Below are 21,409 nucleotides of genomic sequence, written 5' to 3' on the forward strand. Positions count from 1 at the left end.
TGTCCATACTAGCAGAAATCAGATAATACTCGTTCCATTCTAATTATAGAGACAGGCTGCTGAGCTTCTCGTTATGTTCAATGTGGACAATACTGGCGTTCCTTTTTGACCTCTTCGGTCAAAGTCCTAAAATGATTGCAAAAGGTTACAAAATACGGCTGCAGGAATTCTAATAGGCCGCTACGCCAAAGAGAGAGAGGTTCTACAATTGACTGGTTGCTTGTAAAGGAATGTAGAAACTGGCATATGATGAACCTTTCATTTAAGTACATCTATGACTTATTAGTGTCAAGCAAAGTCAAATAATGTCGAGAAGCATCAAGCATAGTTAGATCAAGATAGGTTTGGCTCATTTGCTGTGAATTCCAACTCACTTAGTTATCAGTACAAAGGTTGTGGCAAAATATTGGAAATCGACCAATGGCATCAAAAAATAAGGAAACGTCAGCAAACTAAAATATATGATACATCAATTGAAAGCTGTTGAAATTCAACCATGAAAATGCATAAGCTTCAAATTGTTTCAAAGGTCTTTTGCTAGACGATTGCATTTGGTCTTTTAAGGGATTTTGTGCATAATTTATGCGTATACCTTTGTTGGCCAACTCATTGTGGCTTTCTTTAAAGTGCTACTGACATGAAAAATCAAAATTTTGCAAAAGACTTTTTTTAGGCAGTAAAAATCACCGATTCTTTATCTGCAAATATTTTTTTCAAAATAAGGGCCATAAGTTTGTTTTTGGGGGGCTTGAGTCACAGGAGGTTTTTCGAAAAGAGTCTGGGGAGAGTGACGCATTCTGGTGTGTTATTATATGGTTTACGGTCACGAAACCCCAACGGAGCCTAGAAAATGTCCAGCAACCAAAGGTCGGAAAGGAAATTCCAGATTCAAGGGTTTCATCTAACGATGATGAAGTGGTATCGGAAGCGAGAGAACAAGTTTTGAAGACGGGAACGTTGAAATGATATTACAACCCGATGAGAATGATCCATTACCACTTTCCTTTGATGATGGGTGAACATATGGTGGTGAAGCGAACCTTTCGCTAATCATTCGGATTTTAATTCGGATAAAGATAACAAAAAGTTTTTCAAGGGAGAAACATGGATCGATTTTCTGTTGACTTATTTATACTTCTCTTAACATGGCCTAAATAAATTGACATCCGATACGAAACATCACAACCTGATGTGAACTGATCTTCAACACTAGTGCCAAAGCAAGACAAGTAAATCAACTCAAAACAACACAAAAACCACCTTTTTTTGAGTGTATATTAACTTAAAGCGTAAAACTGCAATAATCGAATTCCCTTTCTTTGTACAACAACAAGCTTCGAGGAAACCCCTGTCTGTAGACACTAGCAAATAGAAAACCCCTAAACTCCCCCTAAATACATTTCTAAAATGTTCCGAACCGATTGAAAACTTTGTAGAGTTGCTAAAATTAACGTGCATAAAATATATTTAGTTTCTCCTTGTTCTTTTTCTGGTTTTATGAGAATATCTTAAACGTCCCCCGTTCGAGCTCAATAAAACAGCGATCTCGTATGTCTGTTTTGTTTCCCCATATTTACTTCCGTAAAACGATTTTAAATCGATTGAAACTTCGTAGAATAACTAGAACTTTTTCGAAACCGTATCGTTAATGAGCTCAAGGAATCTAAAAAAACTATTATTATCATTATTTTGATGAAAACAAGAGTAATATGAAAATGCTTTGGAAAGGTGTAAAGAATTTGTCAGCCAAAAATCAAACAATCTAGACACAATTTCATATCTAACAGATAAAAACGGCTCCCAAATTAATGATTCAGTTAAAATAGCTAATCAATTTAATCATTACTTTACGAGTGTTGCTAATGACATCACACAGAAGATCCCAAGACGCCCAAGGTCTCCTTTGTTCTTACCTACCCAATCCCAATCAGGATTCCTTCTTCATTTTCCCGACTACCTCTGATGAAGTATCAGAGGTCATGAAATCTCTAAAAAATGGTAAATCTAGTGCTCCAAATAATATCCCAATCAAATTGCTGAAAATTCTAGATCCCCACATTTCCATTGACCTATCAATTTTGATCAATGAATCTTTTTAAACTGGTATTTTTCCTAATAAGCTGAACATTGCGAAAGTGATCCCAGTATTTAAGAAAGGTCTCTCTACCAAAAAATCAAATTATAGACCAATTTCCCTTCTGTCAATTTTCAGCAAAATATTTGAAAAATTCTAGATATTCAATATAGAGTGTGTCAGGTTCCATAACCTTATTGAAAGCCACAATGGAGCCGGGATGGCAGATGACAAATAAAAGTGTATAGCTGATTGAAAATAATTCTTTCCAATAATTAAGAAGTAGCAGGCAAGATACGGACTGGTCTATAGTAATTCTTGCTGGTCGGTGAATCTTTCTTAAAAATCTTAGAAAGCACTAACAAAAAGAATGGTTGAGAACAGAGGTGGCACATAGGTAAAAAGTAAAAATATAGCAAACTAAACAACGAAAGTGACAGGTAGAGTTGGAAGAAAGAAATCAAAATGGTGAAAAGATCTTCAATATAATAGAACAGGAACTAAATCTGTACGAAAAAAAAATTTCTTGACGAATTTCTAGCAACAACCAAAATATGGTTTAAGAAATTAAAGGCAAAAGTTTGAGCCGATAGTAAAGAGATAAACGGGATAGAAAAATGCTTTTTATTAACGATGAGCCGAATTTTCAAGGGTAAAATAGAAATAAGCAGTTGAATAAAACGAAGATGTTTTTTCTGTGTTCCTTCAGGACTTTATGGATCCTGAGCCCTGTAGTCTGTAGATGGGTTATAGAATAAATGTGAGCGTACACACGTGCTAGAGAACTCATTTCACGCCTTGACTGATTGGTACTGTCATGTAAAGAAGTCACGAAGGTGTCAAAAAACAGACTAGAACTTCATATTTGGTTCGTTGAGTGAAAGATGAAATACAACATTTTCAAGAAATTATTTTTGTTGACTGCTTTAGCGTAGAACAAATTTTAGCATTGTTCAAGGTAAGTACTATTTTCGATCTTGGTAAAAGAGCAGCAACAAAATGCCATCCAAGAAACTTCTTTCCATTTGCCTCTTCCAATCTTTAATTATTAAGTTTATGATTATTAAAAAGGTTATCCGATTTCTATATAAACCAACAATAATTTATACTTAGGTTTAGAAGATATGAAAAAATATCGATCAAATAATTTCATATTGACAAGATTACAGAAGATTATGATCTTCTAAGAACCCAAAATAATAAGAAATATGTGCAGTTTGAGCTCATAAAACGCTTGAAAGGTGCTTCGTATTTTCATAATTCCGAGCAGCATCGTGTATTTCTTCGTATGGTGATTGTAAGCCTGCGTAAGTTGAATCTGATTTTGCAATTTGTCCCTGAAGATCCATGTAATGTGTCTCTTTTGGCTGTACATTCCTATGGATTCAGCAAAGTGTACTCATTTATCTTTGCTAAGTGTATGAAACTACTAAATGAAAGCCATTTAAAATTGGCAAAGGACACAGAAGAGCAGCTAAGGACAGGATTTACGTGTGAACAACAATTTATAGTAGATAAATTTTAGAACGACTTCAAATTAGCAAAACTTAAACTATACGAAAACATCAACTCAATATACCTTTTATTTCCATTGTCTTGAGCTACAAAAAAGTAGATGAAACTTTCAAGTCTTTGAGAGGCATAATTCTCAATTATGAAGGACATCTGACAGCTTGAAAGAAAAATATTTTTGTGATGAAAACCGTAACTAAGGATACCTTGTGTTTGTTTCCCTTTTTTTCTGATGAGACAGGTCACCATTGTTGCCATGGCAATGAGTAAGACCGCAACCACTACTGAAAGCGCTATGATTATGTTGTCTTTCTCTTCATCGCTATTCACTGCAATGACAACACAAAATGTGTAGGTTATATGCGGGCTCTTGTCCTGTTGTGGACAGAAATCCGAGTGCTAGGAATAGCTTTTAATAATGCCCTGAACTGAAGCTGGACAGAGGGCAGGAGATAGTATCTATAAATAGGGAACATAGCCCCCTAGCTGTAGATGTTATTTTAGACTAAGTTGCGAAACCCAATTCATTCTTTGAAGTTCCAGCTCTGAAACGAGGAGTCACTAAGCCTTGAGAGTCAAATCCCCTCCCCCCCCCCACCACCACCACCGTATCGCTAACATGTTACCAAAAAGTGCAATAGGAAGATTCTTATATGGAAGTAGCAAAATCAACAGCTGGCCTCAAATTTAAAGTGCTGTACTCGCAAGGAAATGGAATGATTAGCGCGCTAATAAATGTTTCAGCATTGAAATTCAATTACAATCATCACCAGTGTCAGGTACAGTCATTTTGTACTGATATTCTAAGACCAACCTTAGAAACACCTTAGAGATTCAATAGAAGGATGGAGGGCCACCTTTGTGTACCAAATCCATAGTAAGTAGTAACTCTCTATTTCACGGTTTCTAGAAATCTAAAAATCAATTAAATAGAACTTGCCTTGTTTTTCTTTACATGCTGTTGGCTGAACACTTGTCTTCTCTTTAACTGTTGATTTGTGGGTCGTGTCTGTTCTCGTTGTTGGTTCACTTGAACTTGGTACTAGTATTGATGGAGAAAATGTTTATATGCAACTTAAGGTGTTCACAAATAGGTTTTCTAAGTATTATGCTTTTAAACAGCTGTAAATCGTCCAAAACAATAATAGCAATCAGATCAGGGCCAAGAAAGGAAAATAAAAACGCGACTATGAATGAGATATATACCAACCCGGTGTTTTTGAAGTTTTTAATGTAGTGGTCGGCGGTAGTGTTCTTGGGATAGGTGCTTCTGAGACTTTGGCAGTGTAGATCTTTGAAATAGTTTTGAAACTCATCGTCATTTCAACATCAGTGATATTCACATTTCCTGGAATCTTGCATTTCTTTATTTCATTGATGTTATATCCAGTTTCAGTATAAACAACAATCCCTAAGGCATCCTTCAATCTCAGTTCGTATTTCACGTGACAAGCCCCAGATTCGGCCTTCGTCCATTTCGCTTCGACACAACTGTCTACGATTATCTTTCCTGCTTGCAAATTCGGATTGCCGTCAAGTTTCACTAGAAATAAAAAGATCTTAAATTCACTACGTTTTGAACAAAAACCTTGCAACAATGAGAACATTAAACTAAGTTTTTGGAATAATTTAAATTCTTGCCAAATGAAATCTACTTACAGAATTCAAATGTTAATAAAATAAATGAAAGTATAAATTAAAACCAACAACATAAAGCACTTACGTAAAACAGTGACATTTGTGTCTCTGGCAAATGACGATCCAACACTGTTCTTCATTGAAAATTTCAATATCCTTCCACAAAAAGTAGCCGCTATATTTGGATGTGAAAACTTTGCTGAATAAACATATGGGTAAATTTGGATACCGGCAACAGTTGTCCCACCATCACCAAGATGAGGCCAAAGAAAATCAGCTGATGGCGCAGGGTTTCCATCCATTTCAATTGCTATTTCTAAATTTGAATTTTCATTCACTTCAATTGTAGCTGGAGGTGATGTGACGAATTCTGGCACCCCTTATTAGGAAACAAAGAAAGATTGTGTTCAATTGAAATTTGTAAAGGCTCTAAGAATTGCGTCAACAGCGGCGCCATGGGAAAACTGGAGGGACATACGGGCAATACTTTGGCAACATACCTTTTGTAATGCAATCCTATAATTTGAAACTGCCTTTACGTAACAAAAAGTTAGTCATGTGCGTTCACTACAGGGTTTACTTGTGTGTTCACTTGTTTTGACAATCCCCCCCCCCCCCTTTCTTCAGAGCCTAGGGCTGGCACCACTACTGAACCGCGCAGTTGATTAAACTTCCCCGTAGATGAAAAGAGATTGCAACTCTGAGACAAAAGATGCGACCAGAGGTGCTATACAGTGGCGGACACCTGGGGGGGGGGGGAGCGAGGAGGGCAGTTACCCCCTGAATATTTTTAGGACAATGGTCTTTTGTTCTAAAACAACGGGGCAATGTGACGTCATATTATCAAAACAATAGGATTGCCCTCAATATTTTACCAACTGTCCGCCCCTGGTGCTGTAGTGACTAATCAGTGGTTACCTAAAATCTATCTAGTTGGTGGCTTCAAGTATCTTCTCAAAACTAACACTAAAATTATGGCCCGTTTAGGACCAGCCAGGAACTGTGATTCTAGGGTACATGGGTTCTGACTTTTTTTTATCTGACCTGTATCTGTCAATAACTGAATTTTTATATCAATTTCTTACGCGAAGAGATGCTTAACTTCTTCAAAAATCAGTTTATCGATGGTAACTTCTTATTCTTTTGTCACTGATTGGCATTTTCAATCATCATTAACAGAAGTTAATAATCTACGACTAGAACCACTAGCCTTGTAAATTTATAGCCTTTTTCGACAGGGAAAACAGCATTTTAGGTGTTTGTGACTATAATGTAAGATTAGAAGCAATAAAGAAAATATGCATTGTCGGATGATCCATTCCTAAAGCACCATGTTCATACGAAAATACAAAGTTTGGAGAGCTAGGTAAAAATCTATAAACTTACCATTGACTGTAATTCGGACAGCTGGTCTGAGGTCACCTTTAACTGAGGTGCTTGAACCGCCTGCGTAAATATCTGTAATAACATATGATGCAAATTGGTAAGCAGTGTCATTATACTTCAATCTACTGATCACCAGTGTATCGTTGGATGGTATTACTTTGAGCCTTCCAGAGAATGGTGCTGGAACAGTTGGCACAAGCTGAAGCATACCATTTGCTCCTGTCCTCTTTGCAACAGGTTGCAGTGCTGCCTGTAAAGAACTGCTAAAACCAATTATTTGTTCTCTGTAGATTATTATTCCGGGAATATCACCTCCATACTCATATCCCCATGTTAACCACAGTGATGAGCCTTTTAGCGATGTCACGTGACTTGGTGATGACTTTGTTTCATTTGCAATAAGTTTTCCTGGATCAGCCGCTGATACTGTAACTGAGATAGAGAAATGCTAAACGAATGAATTCCTATTAGCGTAAAAAGCTTTCCTGTAAGTCGTTAATTTTATCTTTTATCACATATTCAGCCGATGCAAAGTTACCTGTGTTACTCATACACTTTACCCATTTAACAGATCAAGGAAAGATTTTGACTTGCACTGGCATAGCTTCGAAAGTTGTCCATGTCATTGAAAATTTAAAGCTAGCTTTTTCTGGATATTAATTTTCGCGTACCTACATCGTTGTTTCAGTTTTACTTTCATGCACCTTGCCTTAGGTGAATTTTGACATTAAAGCCTCTCGATGTTTTAATTTTCAACTAAAACATAAGTACCTGATGACAGTGTGTATGTGAGCCAAAATATCTTGAATTGAATATTCCACTGTACTTCCATGTCAAAGAAAAAAGTGTTGCTGAAAAGGAACAAGTTGTGGAATTGGAAGATGATAGAATAGTTTCATCACAATTTAATTTTTTTGGTACAGGCTGATTTAATTTTCAACGTTGCATTAAGAAAAATGGACAAAAAATCCAAGAGGCATACTGATGTAGGAAATAAGCATACTAAGAGCTTTTGGATCGCTTTGTTTAGGGGTTTTCAAAATTAGATTATGCCAAATGTTCAAGCCAAGGATCATCACCGGATATAAACAAATCGATCGGGATCCTGATTTGAATACTTTTTTCCTTCGTCTATAAACAGCGCGTTATTTATATCTGATAATTTTAGTGCCAAACAGAGTTTATATGTTGATGCCATGCTCAGCATTTCCTTTCATTTTTCTTTCCCATTTTTGTACATTCTTGGTGTCTTTCATTAAAGTGAATCTAAAATGACGAGTTTAAGTGAATAACACATTAAGTATCTATGTAATAAGGTTATAACAGAGAAATATGTATTTTTAGTTATTTATTTAACCTTTTTTCAAAGAGGAAATGCATACTCTGCCTAAACTAGCACGTCAAAGTACACCAGTAAACAAAGTTACAGTTTTATAACTTGCATAGCTAAAAAGTTATAGTGTAAGGCCTAATAAAGGTAATTTTACAAAATTATGGCTGTATAATAGTAAAACTTTTCGAAAATAGAAAGGAAATGACAGGAATATCATGAAATATATTTCAAACTAATCTTATTTTCGTGGTTATAAAAATTTTCTCTTTGCTTCCCTCGCAGGAGATTTTCGCTTTCTGTTTTCACTAATGGCGTCCAAAACCTCTCGGCCACCCTGCTCATTCCCCTCTTCATGTCGGGGTCTCCATACCGTAGTTGTTTTCATTAGCAATTTGAAAAATGTTTCCGTAGCTCCAAAATTTCACAGTCCAAAGGCGAAAAGTCAGGTTTTCATTGGGGGGAGACCTACGATTTTCCGACAAGACAACATCTTATTCATGTCTAATTTTAAAGAGACTGCACATTTTGATAAAAATGGATGATTTTTTTATGGGGCCCTTCAGAAATCAATGCTGAGCACGCCATAATTAAGTAGCAAGAAGAACAATCCATTAATAATTTTTATATAAAGATCGATGTCTCATCATAAACAATTAATTATACAAGAGGTCGACCGATTACACTTTTGACAAGTCGTACGTTCATTTTTTGCATTTTATCTTGTTTTCGTCAGTGGGAAATACGTTTGAAAAAAAATTTTATTCGGAAGCATCCAATGGAAATTTCGGCTAATATTTACGGAATTAAATATACAATTTATAAGCAGTTTTGATTTTGGTCACATATTGTTTGATTGATTTTTTTGTACTGGCTAATATTTTATCAGCTATGCTATGTTCAAATTTTGCAAAAAAGACACAGTTAGGTTAAAGAGGTCCCTGGGGTAAAAAGGGAAAATGCAGATCATCTGCGAGCGAAGTGAGCAGAAATTTTTGCAATTACGGGGCAATTACGCCCCTTAGATTAGCTGAAATTTCCTTCCAGAACGATTTATTTGAGAAAGTTCAACACGTTAAACGGTTGTCAATTTTACGACGAAAGACCGAATTTTCCGTCGACATCGCTTATTGGGAGGGGCAGTCCGAGCCCCCCAAAATCCCCTAATTTCTGCCACTGTTACTGTCTCCTATACCGTCAATGCAATCATGTTGGAAGCGCTTGGGGTCATATAGGGAACGGGGTCAAATAGAGAAATCGTTACGAGTAGGCCTATCTATCTGTTTGAAACCAGAAACCACGGCAAGTAATTTTTCTGAAATAGAATACGGATTGATCTCTTTTATGCTTCATTCGGCCATCATCTTGTGATTTCAATCCATAAAGCGGTAGTAGTCATAGAAATTCAACAATCAACGATAGCTTCCATAATTTTCACACGAATTCGAAGAGGAAATGAAAACATCGACCTACTTTCAAACGGTTCCATGTCAACAAGGAAGTTAAATCGTAATTCAGCAACCGCAACTGTTTCACAGAGTGGATCACATGCAACCAAAAATAAAGAGGTCGATTTTAGATCAGCCTATTTTTATAAGCCAGTATCGGTGATTGAAAGATCTCATTTCTTGAAACATGAGTATGGCATTTTTTGTAATAAATAATTGGGACCCATTTCAGGTTGCTCCGTATTGGAACGCTCTGGTAATCAAAGACAAAGATCAGTAGTGGGCTACCTTGGCAGTGACATTGTTAAAGATTCGGCCTTTGTTAACTGTTTGTTCAAAGTGACCTCGTTGACCGCCAGATATAAGGTTGGATAACTTCCTTTATATATGTAACAAAGTCACAAAGCTATTGGATATATCAGGCTCTGCTGGTAGAAAAAAGACCAAAAAAGTTCAAGATTTTGGACCCAATGTATTGCGGCCTAAAATGAATAATTATATCAGGAAAAGTTAAGCTTGTTTATAAGAATATCCAGGCTCAGAAATCATAGAAATATTTGTGCCTCATTTTTCAGCAGCTGCCTGTTTTGGGTTGTCATAGAAAGGAATTGCAGAATCGGCGTATCTCGTTATTAACAAATACGATGATTTTATCAAAAAGTGGGCGATGTTCCTCTGAAACCATATAAGATTTCAAAAGAGTAAGAATAATTTATGAATATATCCAGGACCTGAATCTGGACTTTATTATCTTCAAAATTGAGAATGAACGATCGCATTCAAACTAAGACACAGTAGATATTGTAAACTTTTGAAGAGAAATCTCGAGAAACACAAACTGAGAGCGTCCTATGAAACAAAATAATTTGATATTTAACTTATGCGCTCCTTGCTGATATTTAATTTCGTATCTATATATGTTTAGTTTCAGTCTTTTGTTTCTGGTTATAATCGATCCAAATCATTTTGCTCATTGGTGCTTTTCATATCTGTCCTTTTTGTCGTTGCTGCTTTTGCTTGTCAGCGATTGTTTGTTTAATAACAATCGTTTAGTTGTCTCAATAGTTTAATACTTACTTATCTGGGGTTGGATTGGCGAAAAGAGATACTATACTTGATATACTTTAACATTCACTAACGAAATGGTGATGTTTTCAAGTCATACTATATTGAACCTATTCCTTTTCCAAAATATATTTTTATATTGAAGAGTTGCGAGGGGGGCTGAGCATTCCTACAATTTACCCGGGTGTAGGGTTCATGTTGAAGAACACTTAGTAAGTTGCTTGCTGCAATATTGAGCGATCATCTATCATGGGACTACCATATAGCCAATGTAACACCTTCGTGGATCTATACCATGTCCATACTAGCAGAAATCAGATAATACTCGTTCCATTCTAATTATAGAGACAGGCTGCTGAGTTTCTCGTTATCTTCAATGTGGACTATATTGACGTTCCTTTTTGACATCCTCGGTCAAAGTCCTAAAAAGATTGCAAAAGGCTAAAAAATATGGCTGCAGGAATTCTAATAGGCCGCTACGCCAAAGAGAGAGAGGTTCTACAATTGACTGGCTGCTTGTGAAGGAATGTAGAAACTGGCATATGATGAAGCTTTCATTTAAGTACATCTATGACTTATTAGTGTCAAACAAAGTCAAATAATGTCGAGAAGCATCAAAAATATTTAGATCAACATAGGTTTGGCTCATTTGCTGTGAATTGCAACTCACTTAGTTATCAGTACAAAGGTTTTGGAAAAATATTGGAAATCGACCAATGGCATCAAAAAATAAGGAAACGTCAGCAAACTAAAATATATGATACATAAATTGAAAGCTCTTGAAATTCAACCATGAAAATGCATAAGCTTCAAATTGTTTCAAAGGTCTTTTGCTAGACGATTGCATTTGGTCTTTTAAGGGATTTTGTGCATAATTTATGCGTATACCTTTGTTGGCCTACTCATTGTGGCTTTCTTTAAAGTGCTACTGACATGAAAAATCAAAATTTTGCAAGGCAGTAAAAATCACCGATTCTTTATCTGCAAATATTTTTTTCAAAATAAGGGCCATAAGTTTGTTTTTGGGGGGCTTGAGTCATAGGAGGTTTTTTTAAAAGAGTCTGAGGAGAGTGACGCATTCTGGTGTGTTATTATATGGTTTACGGTCACGAAACCCCAACGGAGCCTAGAAAATGTCCAGAAACCTAAAATCGGAAAGGAAATTCCAGATTCAAGGGTTTCATCTAACGATGATGAAGTGGTATCGGAAGCGAGAGAACAAGTTTTGAAGACGGGAACATTGAAATGATGTTACAACCCGATTAGAATGATCCATTACCACTTTCCTCTGAAGATGGGTGAACATGTGGTGGCGAAGCTGACACTTGGCTAATCATTCTGATCTCAAATCGGATAAAGATAACGAATATTTTTGTCAAGGAAGAAACCTGGATCGATTTTCTGTTGATTTGTTTATTCTTCGCTTAACAAGACGAGCTTTACATCCCAAGGTAAGCAGACATTTTTGACGCGGCCTAAGTGTTCCCGTAAATTGACATTCGATACGAAACATCACAACCTGATGTGAACTGATCTTCAACACTAGAGCCAAAGCAAGAAAAGTAAATCGACTCAAAACAACACAAAAACCACCTTTTTTCGAGTGTATACTAACTTAAAACGTAAAACTGCAATAATCGAATTCCCTGTACAAGAAAAAGCTCCAGGGAAACCTCTAGCTGAAGACACCAGCACATAGAAAACCCCTAAGTACACTTGTAATAATGTTCCAAACTGATGTAGAGTTGCTAAAATTAACGTGCATAAAATATATTTAGTTTCTCCTTGTTTTTTTCTGGTTCTATGAGTATATCTGAAACGTCCCCCGTTCGAGCTCAATAAAACAGCCATCTCGTATGTCTGTTTTGTTTACCCATATTTACTTCCGTAAAACGATTTTGAATCGATTGAAACTTTGTAGAGTAACTAGAACTTTTTCGAAACCGTATCGTTAATGAGCTCAAGGAATCTAAAAAAACTACTATTATCATTATTTTGATGAAAACAAGAGTAATATGAAAATGCTTTGGAAAGGTATAAAGAATTTGTCAGCTTAAAATCAAACAATCTAGACACAATTTCATATGTTACTTTACGAGTGTTGCTAATGACATCACACAGAAGATCCCAAGACGCCCAAGGCTCTTTTGTCTTACCTACCCCATCCCAATCAGAATTCCTTCTTCATTTTCCCGACTACCTCTGATGAAGTATCAGAGGTCATAAAATCTCTAAAAAATGGTAAATCTAGTGTTCCAAATAATATCCCAATCAAATTGCTGAAAATTCTAAATCCCCACATTTCCATTGACCTATCAATTTTGATCAATGAATCTTTTTAAACTGGTATTTTTTCTAATAAGCTTAACATTGCGAAGGTGATCCCAGTATTTAAGAAAGGTCTCACTACCAAAAAATCAAATTATTGACCAATTTTCCTCCTGTCAATTTTCAGCAAAATATTTGAAAAATTCTAGATATTCAATATAGAGTGTGTTCAATATAGGTTCCATAACCTTATTGAAAGCCACAATGGAGCCGGGATAGCACATGACAAATAAAAGTGTATAGTTGATTGAAAATAATTCGCTCAAATAATTTTGAAGTAGCAGGCAAGATACTTACTGGTCTATAGAAATTCTTGCTGGTCGGTGAATCTTTCTTAAAAATCTTAGAAAGCACTAACAAAAAGAATGGTTGAGTACAGAGTTAGCACATAGGTAAAAAGTAAAAATATAGCAAACTAAACAACTAAAGTGACAAGTGGAGTTGGAAGAAAGAAATCAAAATGGTGAAAAGATCTTCAACATAATAGAACAGGAACTAAAACTGTACGAAGAAAAAATTTCTAGCAACAACCAAAATATGGTTTGAGAAATTAAAGTCAAAGGTTTGAGCCGACAATATAGAGATAAACGGGATAGAAAAATGCTTTTTATTAACGATGAGCGGAATTTTAAAGGGTAAAATAGAAATAGGCAGTTGAATAAAACGGAGATATTTTTTCTGTGTTCCTTCAGGACTTTATGGATCCTAGCCCCTGTAGTTTGTAGATGGGTTATAGAATAAATGTAATTGTACACACGTGCTAGAGAACTCATTTCACGCATTGACTGATTGGTATTGTCATGTAAAGAAGTCACGAAGGTGTCAAAAAACAGACTGACGACTTCATGTTTGGTTTGTTGAGTGAAAGATGAATTACAACATTTTAAAGAAGTTATTCTTGTTGACTACTTTGGCGTAGAACAAATTTTAGCATTGTTCAAGGTTAGTACTATTTTCGATCTTGGTAAAAGATCAGCAACAAAATGCCATTCAAGAAACTTCTTTCCATTTGCCTCTTCCAATCTTTAATTGTCAAGTTTACAATTATTATAAAAAGTATCCGATTTCTACATAAAAGAACAGAAATTTCTACTTTAGAAAGGTCTAGAAGATATGAAAAATATCAACCTTGTAATTTCATATTGACAAGATTACACAAGATTATGATTTTCTAAAAACTAAAAATATTAAGAAATATGTGCAGTTTGAGCTCATAAAACGCTTGAAAGGTGCTTCGTATTTTCATAATTCCGAGCAGCATCGTGAATCTCTTCGTATGGTGATTGCAAGCCTGCGTAAGTTGAGTCTGTGGTTGCAATTTGTCCCTGCAGATCCATGTAATGTATCTCCTTTGGTTGTACATTTCTTTAACAGAGTACACTCATTAATCTTTGCCAAACATATGATACTTCAAAAAACCATTTAGTATTGGAATAGGCCACAAAAGAGGGAAGTTATGTGTATGAAGCGTCCAAATGAATGATCAACAACAATTGGTAGTAGAAAATTTTAGAAACACTTCAAATTGGCAAAACTTAAACTATACGAAAACATCAACTCAATATACCTTTTAATTCCATTGTCTTGAGCTACAAAAAAGTAGATGAAACTTTCAAGTCTTTGAGAGATATAATTCTTAATTATGAAGGACATCTAACAGCTTGAAGAAAGATATTTTTGTGATGAAAACCGTAACTAAGGATACCTTGTGTTTGTTTCCCTTTTATTCTGATGAGACAGGTCACCATTGTTGCCATGGCAATGAACGAGACTGCAACCACTACTGAAAGCGCTATGATTATGTTGTCTTTCTCTTCATCGCTATTCACTGCAATGACAACACAAAGTGTTTAGGTTATATGCGGGCTCTTGTCCTGTTGGGGACGGAATTCCGACTGCTAGGAATAGCTCTTAATAAGGCCCTGAAGCTGGACAGAAGGCAGGAGCTAGTATCTATAAATAGGGAACATAGCCCCTTAGTTGTACTGTAAGATGTTATTTTAGAGAAAGTTGAAAAAACCCGCTTCATTCCTTGAAGTTCCAGCTCAGAAACAAGGAGTCACTAAGCCTTTAGAGTCAAATTCCCCCCCCCCCCCCTCCTTCCACCACTTTATCAGTAGCACATTGCCAAAAAGGTCCAATAGAAAGATTCTTATATGGAAGTAACAAAATCAACAGCTGGCCTCAAATTTAAAGTGCTGAACTCGCAAGGAAATGGAAGGATTAGCGCGCTAATAAATGTTTCAGTATTGAAATTCAATTAAAATCATCACCAGTGCCAGGTACAGTCATTTTGTACCACTGAAATTCAAAGACCAACCTTAGAAACACCTTAGAGATTCAATAGAAGGATGGAGGGCCACCTTTGTGTACCAAATCCATAGTAAGTAGTAACTCTCTTTTTCACGGTTTCTAGAAATCTAAAAATCAATCAAATAGAACTTGCCTTCTTTTTCTTTACATGCTGTTGGCTGAACACTTGTCTTCTCCTTAGCTGTTGATTTGTGCGTCGTGCCTGTTCTCGTTGTTGGTTCACTTGAACTTGCTACTAGTGTGATTGGAGAAAACGTTTACATGCAACTTAAGGTGTTCACAAATAGGTTTTCTAAGTATTATGCTTTTAAACAGCTGTAAATCGTCCAAAACAATAATAGCAACGAGATCAGGGCCAAAAAAGGAAAATAAAGACGCGATTATGAATGAGATATACACAAACCCGGTGTTTTTGATGTAGTGGTCGGCGGTAGTGTTGTTGAGATGGATGTTTCTGAGACTTTGGCAGTGAAGACCTTTGAAGTACTCTTAAAGCTTATCGTCATTTCAACGTCAGTGATATTCACATTTCGTGGAATTTTGCATTTCTTTATTTGATCTATGTTATATCCAGTTTCAGTATAAACAACAATCCCTGAGGCATCCTTCAATCTCAGTTCGTATTTCACGTGACAAGCCCCAGATTCGGCCTTCGTCCATTTCGCTTCGACACAACTGTCTACGATTATCTTTCCTGCTTGCAAATTCGGATTGCTTTCAAGTTTCACTGAAAAAAGAAGTTTCACATATCTATTGAGGCTTTCATGAGTGCTTTTTATCACACTCGTTAACTACTCCATCTTTGCGTGGACGGATACGTGAGCGTATAAAAAGAAGCATACTTTTCTGTTCACGTAGCCTTCCGTAGCCTCTTTACCTTCTTCCAAGATTCTATGACGTCAAACTTTTCTCTCTGTCAAGTGGCAAAAGTCCTAAGTATGAAGTCCTCCTGTTATGCCCTAGAGCTCTTTAATTTGCATCGATATCATGTTCCTATCGTCCATTTACACAGCATTAATAGAGAAGAGCCCATTCTTGTTTACCACTTCATTCCATTGGGCATACTTTTTCACCTTCATCAACTCAAATGTAAAAATATAAAAGTTCTGTATTACTATCAACATAAAGCACTTACGTAAAACAGTGACATTGGTGTCTTTGGCAAGTGATGACCCAACACTGTTCTTCACTGAAGATTTCAATATCCTTCCACAAAAAGTAGCAGCTATATTTGGACGTGAAAACTTTGCTATATAAACATATGGGTAAATTTGGATACCGGCAACAGTTGTTCCACCATCACCAAGATGAGGCCAAAGAAAATCAGCTGATGGTGCTGGGTTTCCATCCATTTCAATCGCTATTTCTAAATTTGAATTTTCATTTACTTCAATCGTAGCTGGAGGTGGTGTGATGAAATCTGGTACTCCTATTGAGAAAAGAGAAATAATATTTCATATCCTTGAAATTTTTCAACAAGACAAATGAAGGCTGCAAATCGAAAAATCAAACTAAATTACCTATGGGTCAGGTTTGATTGCATTTCTGTTATAATAAGGATACAACCGGACGGGCTGTAAGAGGTGGTTTACAGCACAGGATGCGGTTGTGACAAATCAGTAGTTGCATTTTCTTCTCGATACTAGCAGGAGATGTTGCCAATGGGGCTTGTTTCAGAATAGCTGGGAACAATTTAAATTGACCTGCCTCTGACAACAATTACATAATGAAATAAGTTTTCTAGGTTGTGAATTGCAATCGCTTGGTCAATTGCTAAACTTCCTACTTCTTCGTCACAAATTAACACTTTGAATCGGCATTAGCAGTTAGCTAATAATATACGACCAGAACGATTAGCCTTATATATAATATAAGAGAGTAGCTATCAACGGGAAACCAAGACAACAAGGAAACGCCATGAAAGTGATTTGTAACTTAATTGGTTAAAAAGATAAGAAGCAATGCAAATAATATGCATTCCTTGATTGCTCCATCCTAAAAGTACTATGCCTAAACAAAAATACAAAGCTGAAAGGGTTTGTCAAAATATATAACGTTACCGTTGATTGTAATACTGGCAACTGGTTTGAGGTCACCTCTATTTAAGGTGGTTTTTCCAGCTAAAGTAAGGTCTAAAATAATATATGATGCAAATTGGTAAGCAGTGTCGTTGTACTTCAGTCCACTGATCACCAGTGTATCGTTGGATGGTATTACTGCGAGCCTTCCAGAGAATGGTGCTGGAACAGTTGGCACAAGCTGAAGAGCACCATTTGCTCCTGTCCTCTTTGCTATAGGTTGCAGTGCTGCCTGTGAAGAGCTGTTAAATCCAATTATTTGTTCTTTGTATGTTATAAATCCGGGTATATCACCTCCATACTCATATCCCCACGTTAACCATAGCGATGAGCCTTTCAGTGATGTCACGTGACTTGGCGATGACTTTGTTTCATTTGCAACCCATTGTCCTTTATTAAGTGCTGCTACTGTAACTGAGATATAGAAATGCTAAACGAATGAATTCCTATTAGCGTAAAAAGCTTTCCTGTAAGTCGTTAATTTTATCTTTTATCACATATTCAGCCGATGCAAAGTTACCTGTGTTACTCATACACTTTACCCATTTAACAGATCAAGGAAAGATTTTGACTTGCACTGGCATAGCTTCGAAAGTTGTCCATGTCATTGAAAATTTAAAGCTAGCTTTTTCTGGATATTAATTTTCGCGTACCTACATCGTTGTTTCAGTTTTACTTTCATGCACCTTGCCTTAGGTGAATTTTGACATTAAAGCCTCTCGATGTTTTAATTTTCAACTAAAACATAAGTACCTGATGACAGTGTGTATGTGAGCCAAAATATCTTGAATTGAATATTCCACTGTACCTTCATGTCAAAGAAATAAGTGTTGCTGAAAAGGAACAAGTTGTGGAATTGGCGGATGATAGATTAGTTTCATCACAATTTAATTTTTTGGAGCAAGGTGGTTTACTTTTCAACATTGCAAGAAAAAAGTAATCAAAAAAACTAAGAAGCATGGTAATGCATTAAGAATGCAATGCTTTTGGGTCGCTCTGTGTAGGGGGTTTTCAAAATTAGATTATGCCAAGAATATCTTTTTGTATAAGTTGTTCAAGCCAAGTCACAGGATATACACAATTCGATGGGATCCTGATTTGAATATTTTTCCTTTGTATATGAACAGCGCGTTTATTATATCTGATAGTTTTATCGCCCAGCAGAGTTTATATGTTGATGCCCTGCTCAGCATTTCCTTTCATTTTTCTTTCCCATTTTTCTTTCCCATTTTTCTACATTATTGGTGCCTTTCATAATAGCCAACTAAAATGACGAAGCAAGTGAATAACACATTAAGTAACTTTCTAGCTAATAAGGGTATATCAGAGAACTATGCATTTTAAGGTATTTATTTAACCTTTTTTCAAAGAGGGATATATACATACTCTATCTAAATCAGCATGCCAAAGTACACCAGTAAACAAAGTTACAGCTTCATAACTTGCATAGCTAAAACGTTATACTGAAAGACCTAATAAAAGTCATTTTACAAAAGCCTACCTAAATAATGGCCAAAGGCAGAAATTCAGGCTTTCATTTGGGGGTGGGGGATTGGGGGGCGATTGGAGGGAAGACGATTTTCCGACAAGACAACATCTTGGATCATGTCTAATTTTAAAGAGACTGCACATTTTGATAAGAATAGACGATTTTCTGACGGGACCTTTTAGAAATCTTTGCTGACCACGCCGAAATTAAGTAGCAATAAAAATAATCCATTTATGATTTTTTATATCAAGATCGATATCCCATCTAAGACAATTTATGATACAAGAGGTCGGTGTTATGCATTTTATCTTGTTTTCGTCAGTGGGAAATACGTGTGAAAATAACTTTTATTCGGAAGAATCCGATGGAGATTTTGGCTAACTACGGAAATTACGGAATTGAAATTAAGTATACAATTCACAAGCAGTTTTTATTTTGGTCATACATGGTTTGATTGATTATTTAGTACTGGCTAATATTTTATCAGCTATGTTATGTTCAAATTTTGCAAAAAGGACAGAGAAAGCTAAAAAGAGGTTCCTGGGGTAACAGGCACCACGGAGCGTTGAGAAAAGTGGGGGGTCTAAAAAAGTGGGGGGGAGGGGCTTAAACCGTATAAAAGAGGCTTTTCTGGTAGTGTGATACTTAAAATTTGGCTAAAGCCCCCCTAGCCCCCCTGCTCCGCGGTGCCTGGGTAAAAAGGGAAAATGCAGATCATCAGCGAGCGAAGTGAGCAGAAATTTTTGCAATTACGGGGCACTGAAAATTCCTTTACAGAACAATTTCTTGGAGAAATTTCAACACGTTAAACGGTTGTCAATTTTACGACGAAAGCCCGAATTTTCTGACGACATCGCTTATTGGGAGGGGAGTCCGAGCCCCCCAAAGCCCCATAATTTCCGCCACTGTTACCGTCTCCTATAACGTCAATGCAATCATGTTGGCAACGCTTGGGGTCATATAGAAACTGGGTTAAATATGGAAATCGTTACGAGTAGGCCTATCTACCTGTTTGAAACCAGAAACCAAGGCAATTAATTTTTCTGAAATAGACTACGGATTGATCTCTTTTATGCTTCATTCAGCCATCATCTTGCGATTTCAATCCATAAAGCGGTAGTAGTCATAGAAATTCAACAATCAACGATAGCTTCCATAATATTCACTTGAATTCGAAGAGAAAAATAAAACATCAACCTACTTTCAAACGGTTCCATGTCAACAAGGAAGTTAAATCGTAATTCAGCAACAGCAACTGTTTCACAGAATGGATCACATGCAACAGAAAATGAAGAGGTCGATTTTAGATCACCCTTTTTTATAAGCCAGTATCGGTGATTGAAAAATCTAATTTCTTGAAACACGAGTATGGCATTTTTGTAATAAAACATTGGCACCCATTTCAGGTTGCTCCGTATCAGGTTGCTCCGCTGTGGTAATCAAAGATAAAGATTAGTAGTGGGCTATCTTGGCAGTGACCTTTGTTAAAGATTCGGCCTTTGTTAACTATTTGTTCAAAGTGACCTCGTTGACCGCCAGATATAAGGTTGGATAACTTCCTTTATATATGTAACACAGTCACAAAGCTATTGGATATCAGGCTCTGCTGGCAGCAAAAAGGACCGAAAAAGTTCAAGATTTTGGACCCAATGTATTGCGGCCTAAAATGAATAATTATATCAGGAAAAGTTACACTTGTTTATAAGAATACTCAGGCTCAGAAACCATAGAATTATTTGTGCCTTATTTTCCAGCAGCTGCCGGATTTGGGTTGTTATAGCAAGGAAATGCAGAACTGGCGTATCTCCTTTTTAAAAATACGACGATTTTATACAAAAGTGGGCGATGTTGCTCTAAACCCATATAAGATTTGAAAAGAATAAGAATAATTCTAGAATATATTCTTAATTATTTAAGAGTATATCCAGGACCTGAATCTGGTCTTTATTATCTGTAAAATTGAGAATGCACGATCGCATTCAAACTAAGACACAGTGATATTGTAAACTGTTGAAGAGAAATCTCGAAAAACAAAAAATGAGAGCGTCCTATGAAACAAAATAATTTGATATTTAACTTATGCGCTCCTTGCTGATATTTAATTTCAGATCTTATGTTTAGTTTCAGTCTTTTGTTTCTGGTTATAATCGATCAAGGTCATTTTGCTCATTCGTGCTTTTGATATCTGTCCTTTTTGTCGTTGCTGTTGTTGCTTGCCATCAATTGTTTGTTTAATAACAATCGTTTAGTTGTCTCAATAGTTTAATACTAACTTGTCTGGGGTTGGCGAAACGAGCTTTACTAAACTTGATATTCTTTAACATTCAATAACGAAATGGTGATGTTTTCAAGTCATATGTATATTGAAACTTTTCCTTCTTCCAAAAGAAAGAATTCTATCTCCAGAAGAGTTGCTAGGGGTGCTGAGCATTCCTTGAATTAACCCGGGTGTAGGGTTCGTGTAGAAGAACACTTATTGAATTGCTTGCTGCAATATTGAGCGATAATCTATCATGGGACTACCATATAGCCAATGTAACATCCGTATGCAATTGTGTTTAGCTTATTTCTAGTGCAAATGCTTTGGAGACATCCACAAGGACAGTGCTCGCGATTTTTGTGCCCAAGCATTGTTTTAGATCTGCAATAAATCTTATCAGAGCGTGTTGTGTCCATAACCTTTACGAAAGTCAAAAAAGAGCGGGGATAGCAGATGACAAATAAAAGTGCATAGTTGATTGAAAATAA

At 36.2% G+C, this 21,409-nt stretch overlaps 1 protein-coding gene across 6 annotated transcripts; it reads right to left on the bottom strand.

Annotated features, from left to right (window-relative positions):
- Window positions 1-204: 204 nt before the first annotated feature.
- LOC135682952 (uncharacterized) lies at window positions 205-20,105 on the bottom strand. 6 transcript variants are annotated; one of them, XM_089114780.1, is made up of 8 exons: window positions 19,863-20,104; window positions 17,155-17,586; window positions 16,230-16,523; window positions 15,498-15,821; window positions 15,228-15,329; window positions 14,487-14,609; window positions 3,654-3,675; window positions 215-3,451 (listed from the first exon to the last, which is right to left on the bottom strand). In XM_089114780.1, exons 1-8 carry the CDS (start codon window positions 20,050-20,052, stop codon window positions 3,298-3,300), a joined length of 1,641 nt encoding a protein of 546 aa, XP_088970906.1. In that variant the 5' UTR covers window positions 20,053-20,104; the 3' UTR covers window positions 215-3,297. The 6 variants fall into 6 exon arrangements, with proteins under 6 accessions (XP_088970902.1, XP_088970906.1, XP_088970907.1 ...); XM_089114781.1 differs by lacking the exons at window positions 215-3,451; window positions 3,654-3,675 and adding exons at window positions 12,032-13,134; window positions 14,349-14,370; XM_089114779.1 differs by lacking the exons at window positions 215-3,451; window positions 3,654-3,675 and adding exons at window positions 13,868-14,146; window positions 14,349-14,370.
- Between the last annotated feature and the right edge of the window lie 1,304 nt (window positions 20,106-21,409).

Source organism: Rhopilema esculentum, chromosome 21 (assembly GCF_057945365.1).
Source record: "Rhopilema esculentum isolate cy_ngs chromosome 21, ASM5794536v1, whole genome shotgun sequence".
NCBI lineage: Eukaryota > Metazoa > Cnidaria > Scyphozoa > Rhizostomeae > Rhizostomatidae > Rhopilema > Rhopilema esculentum.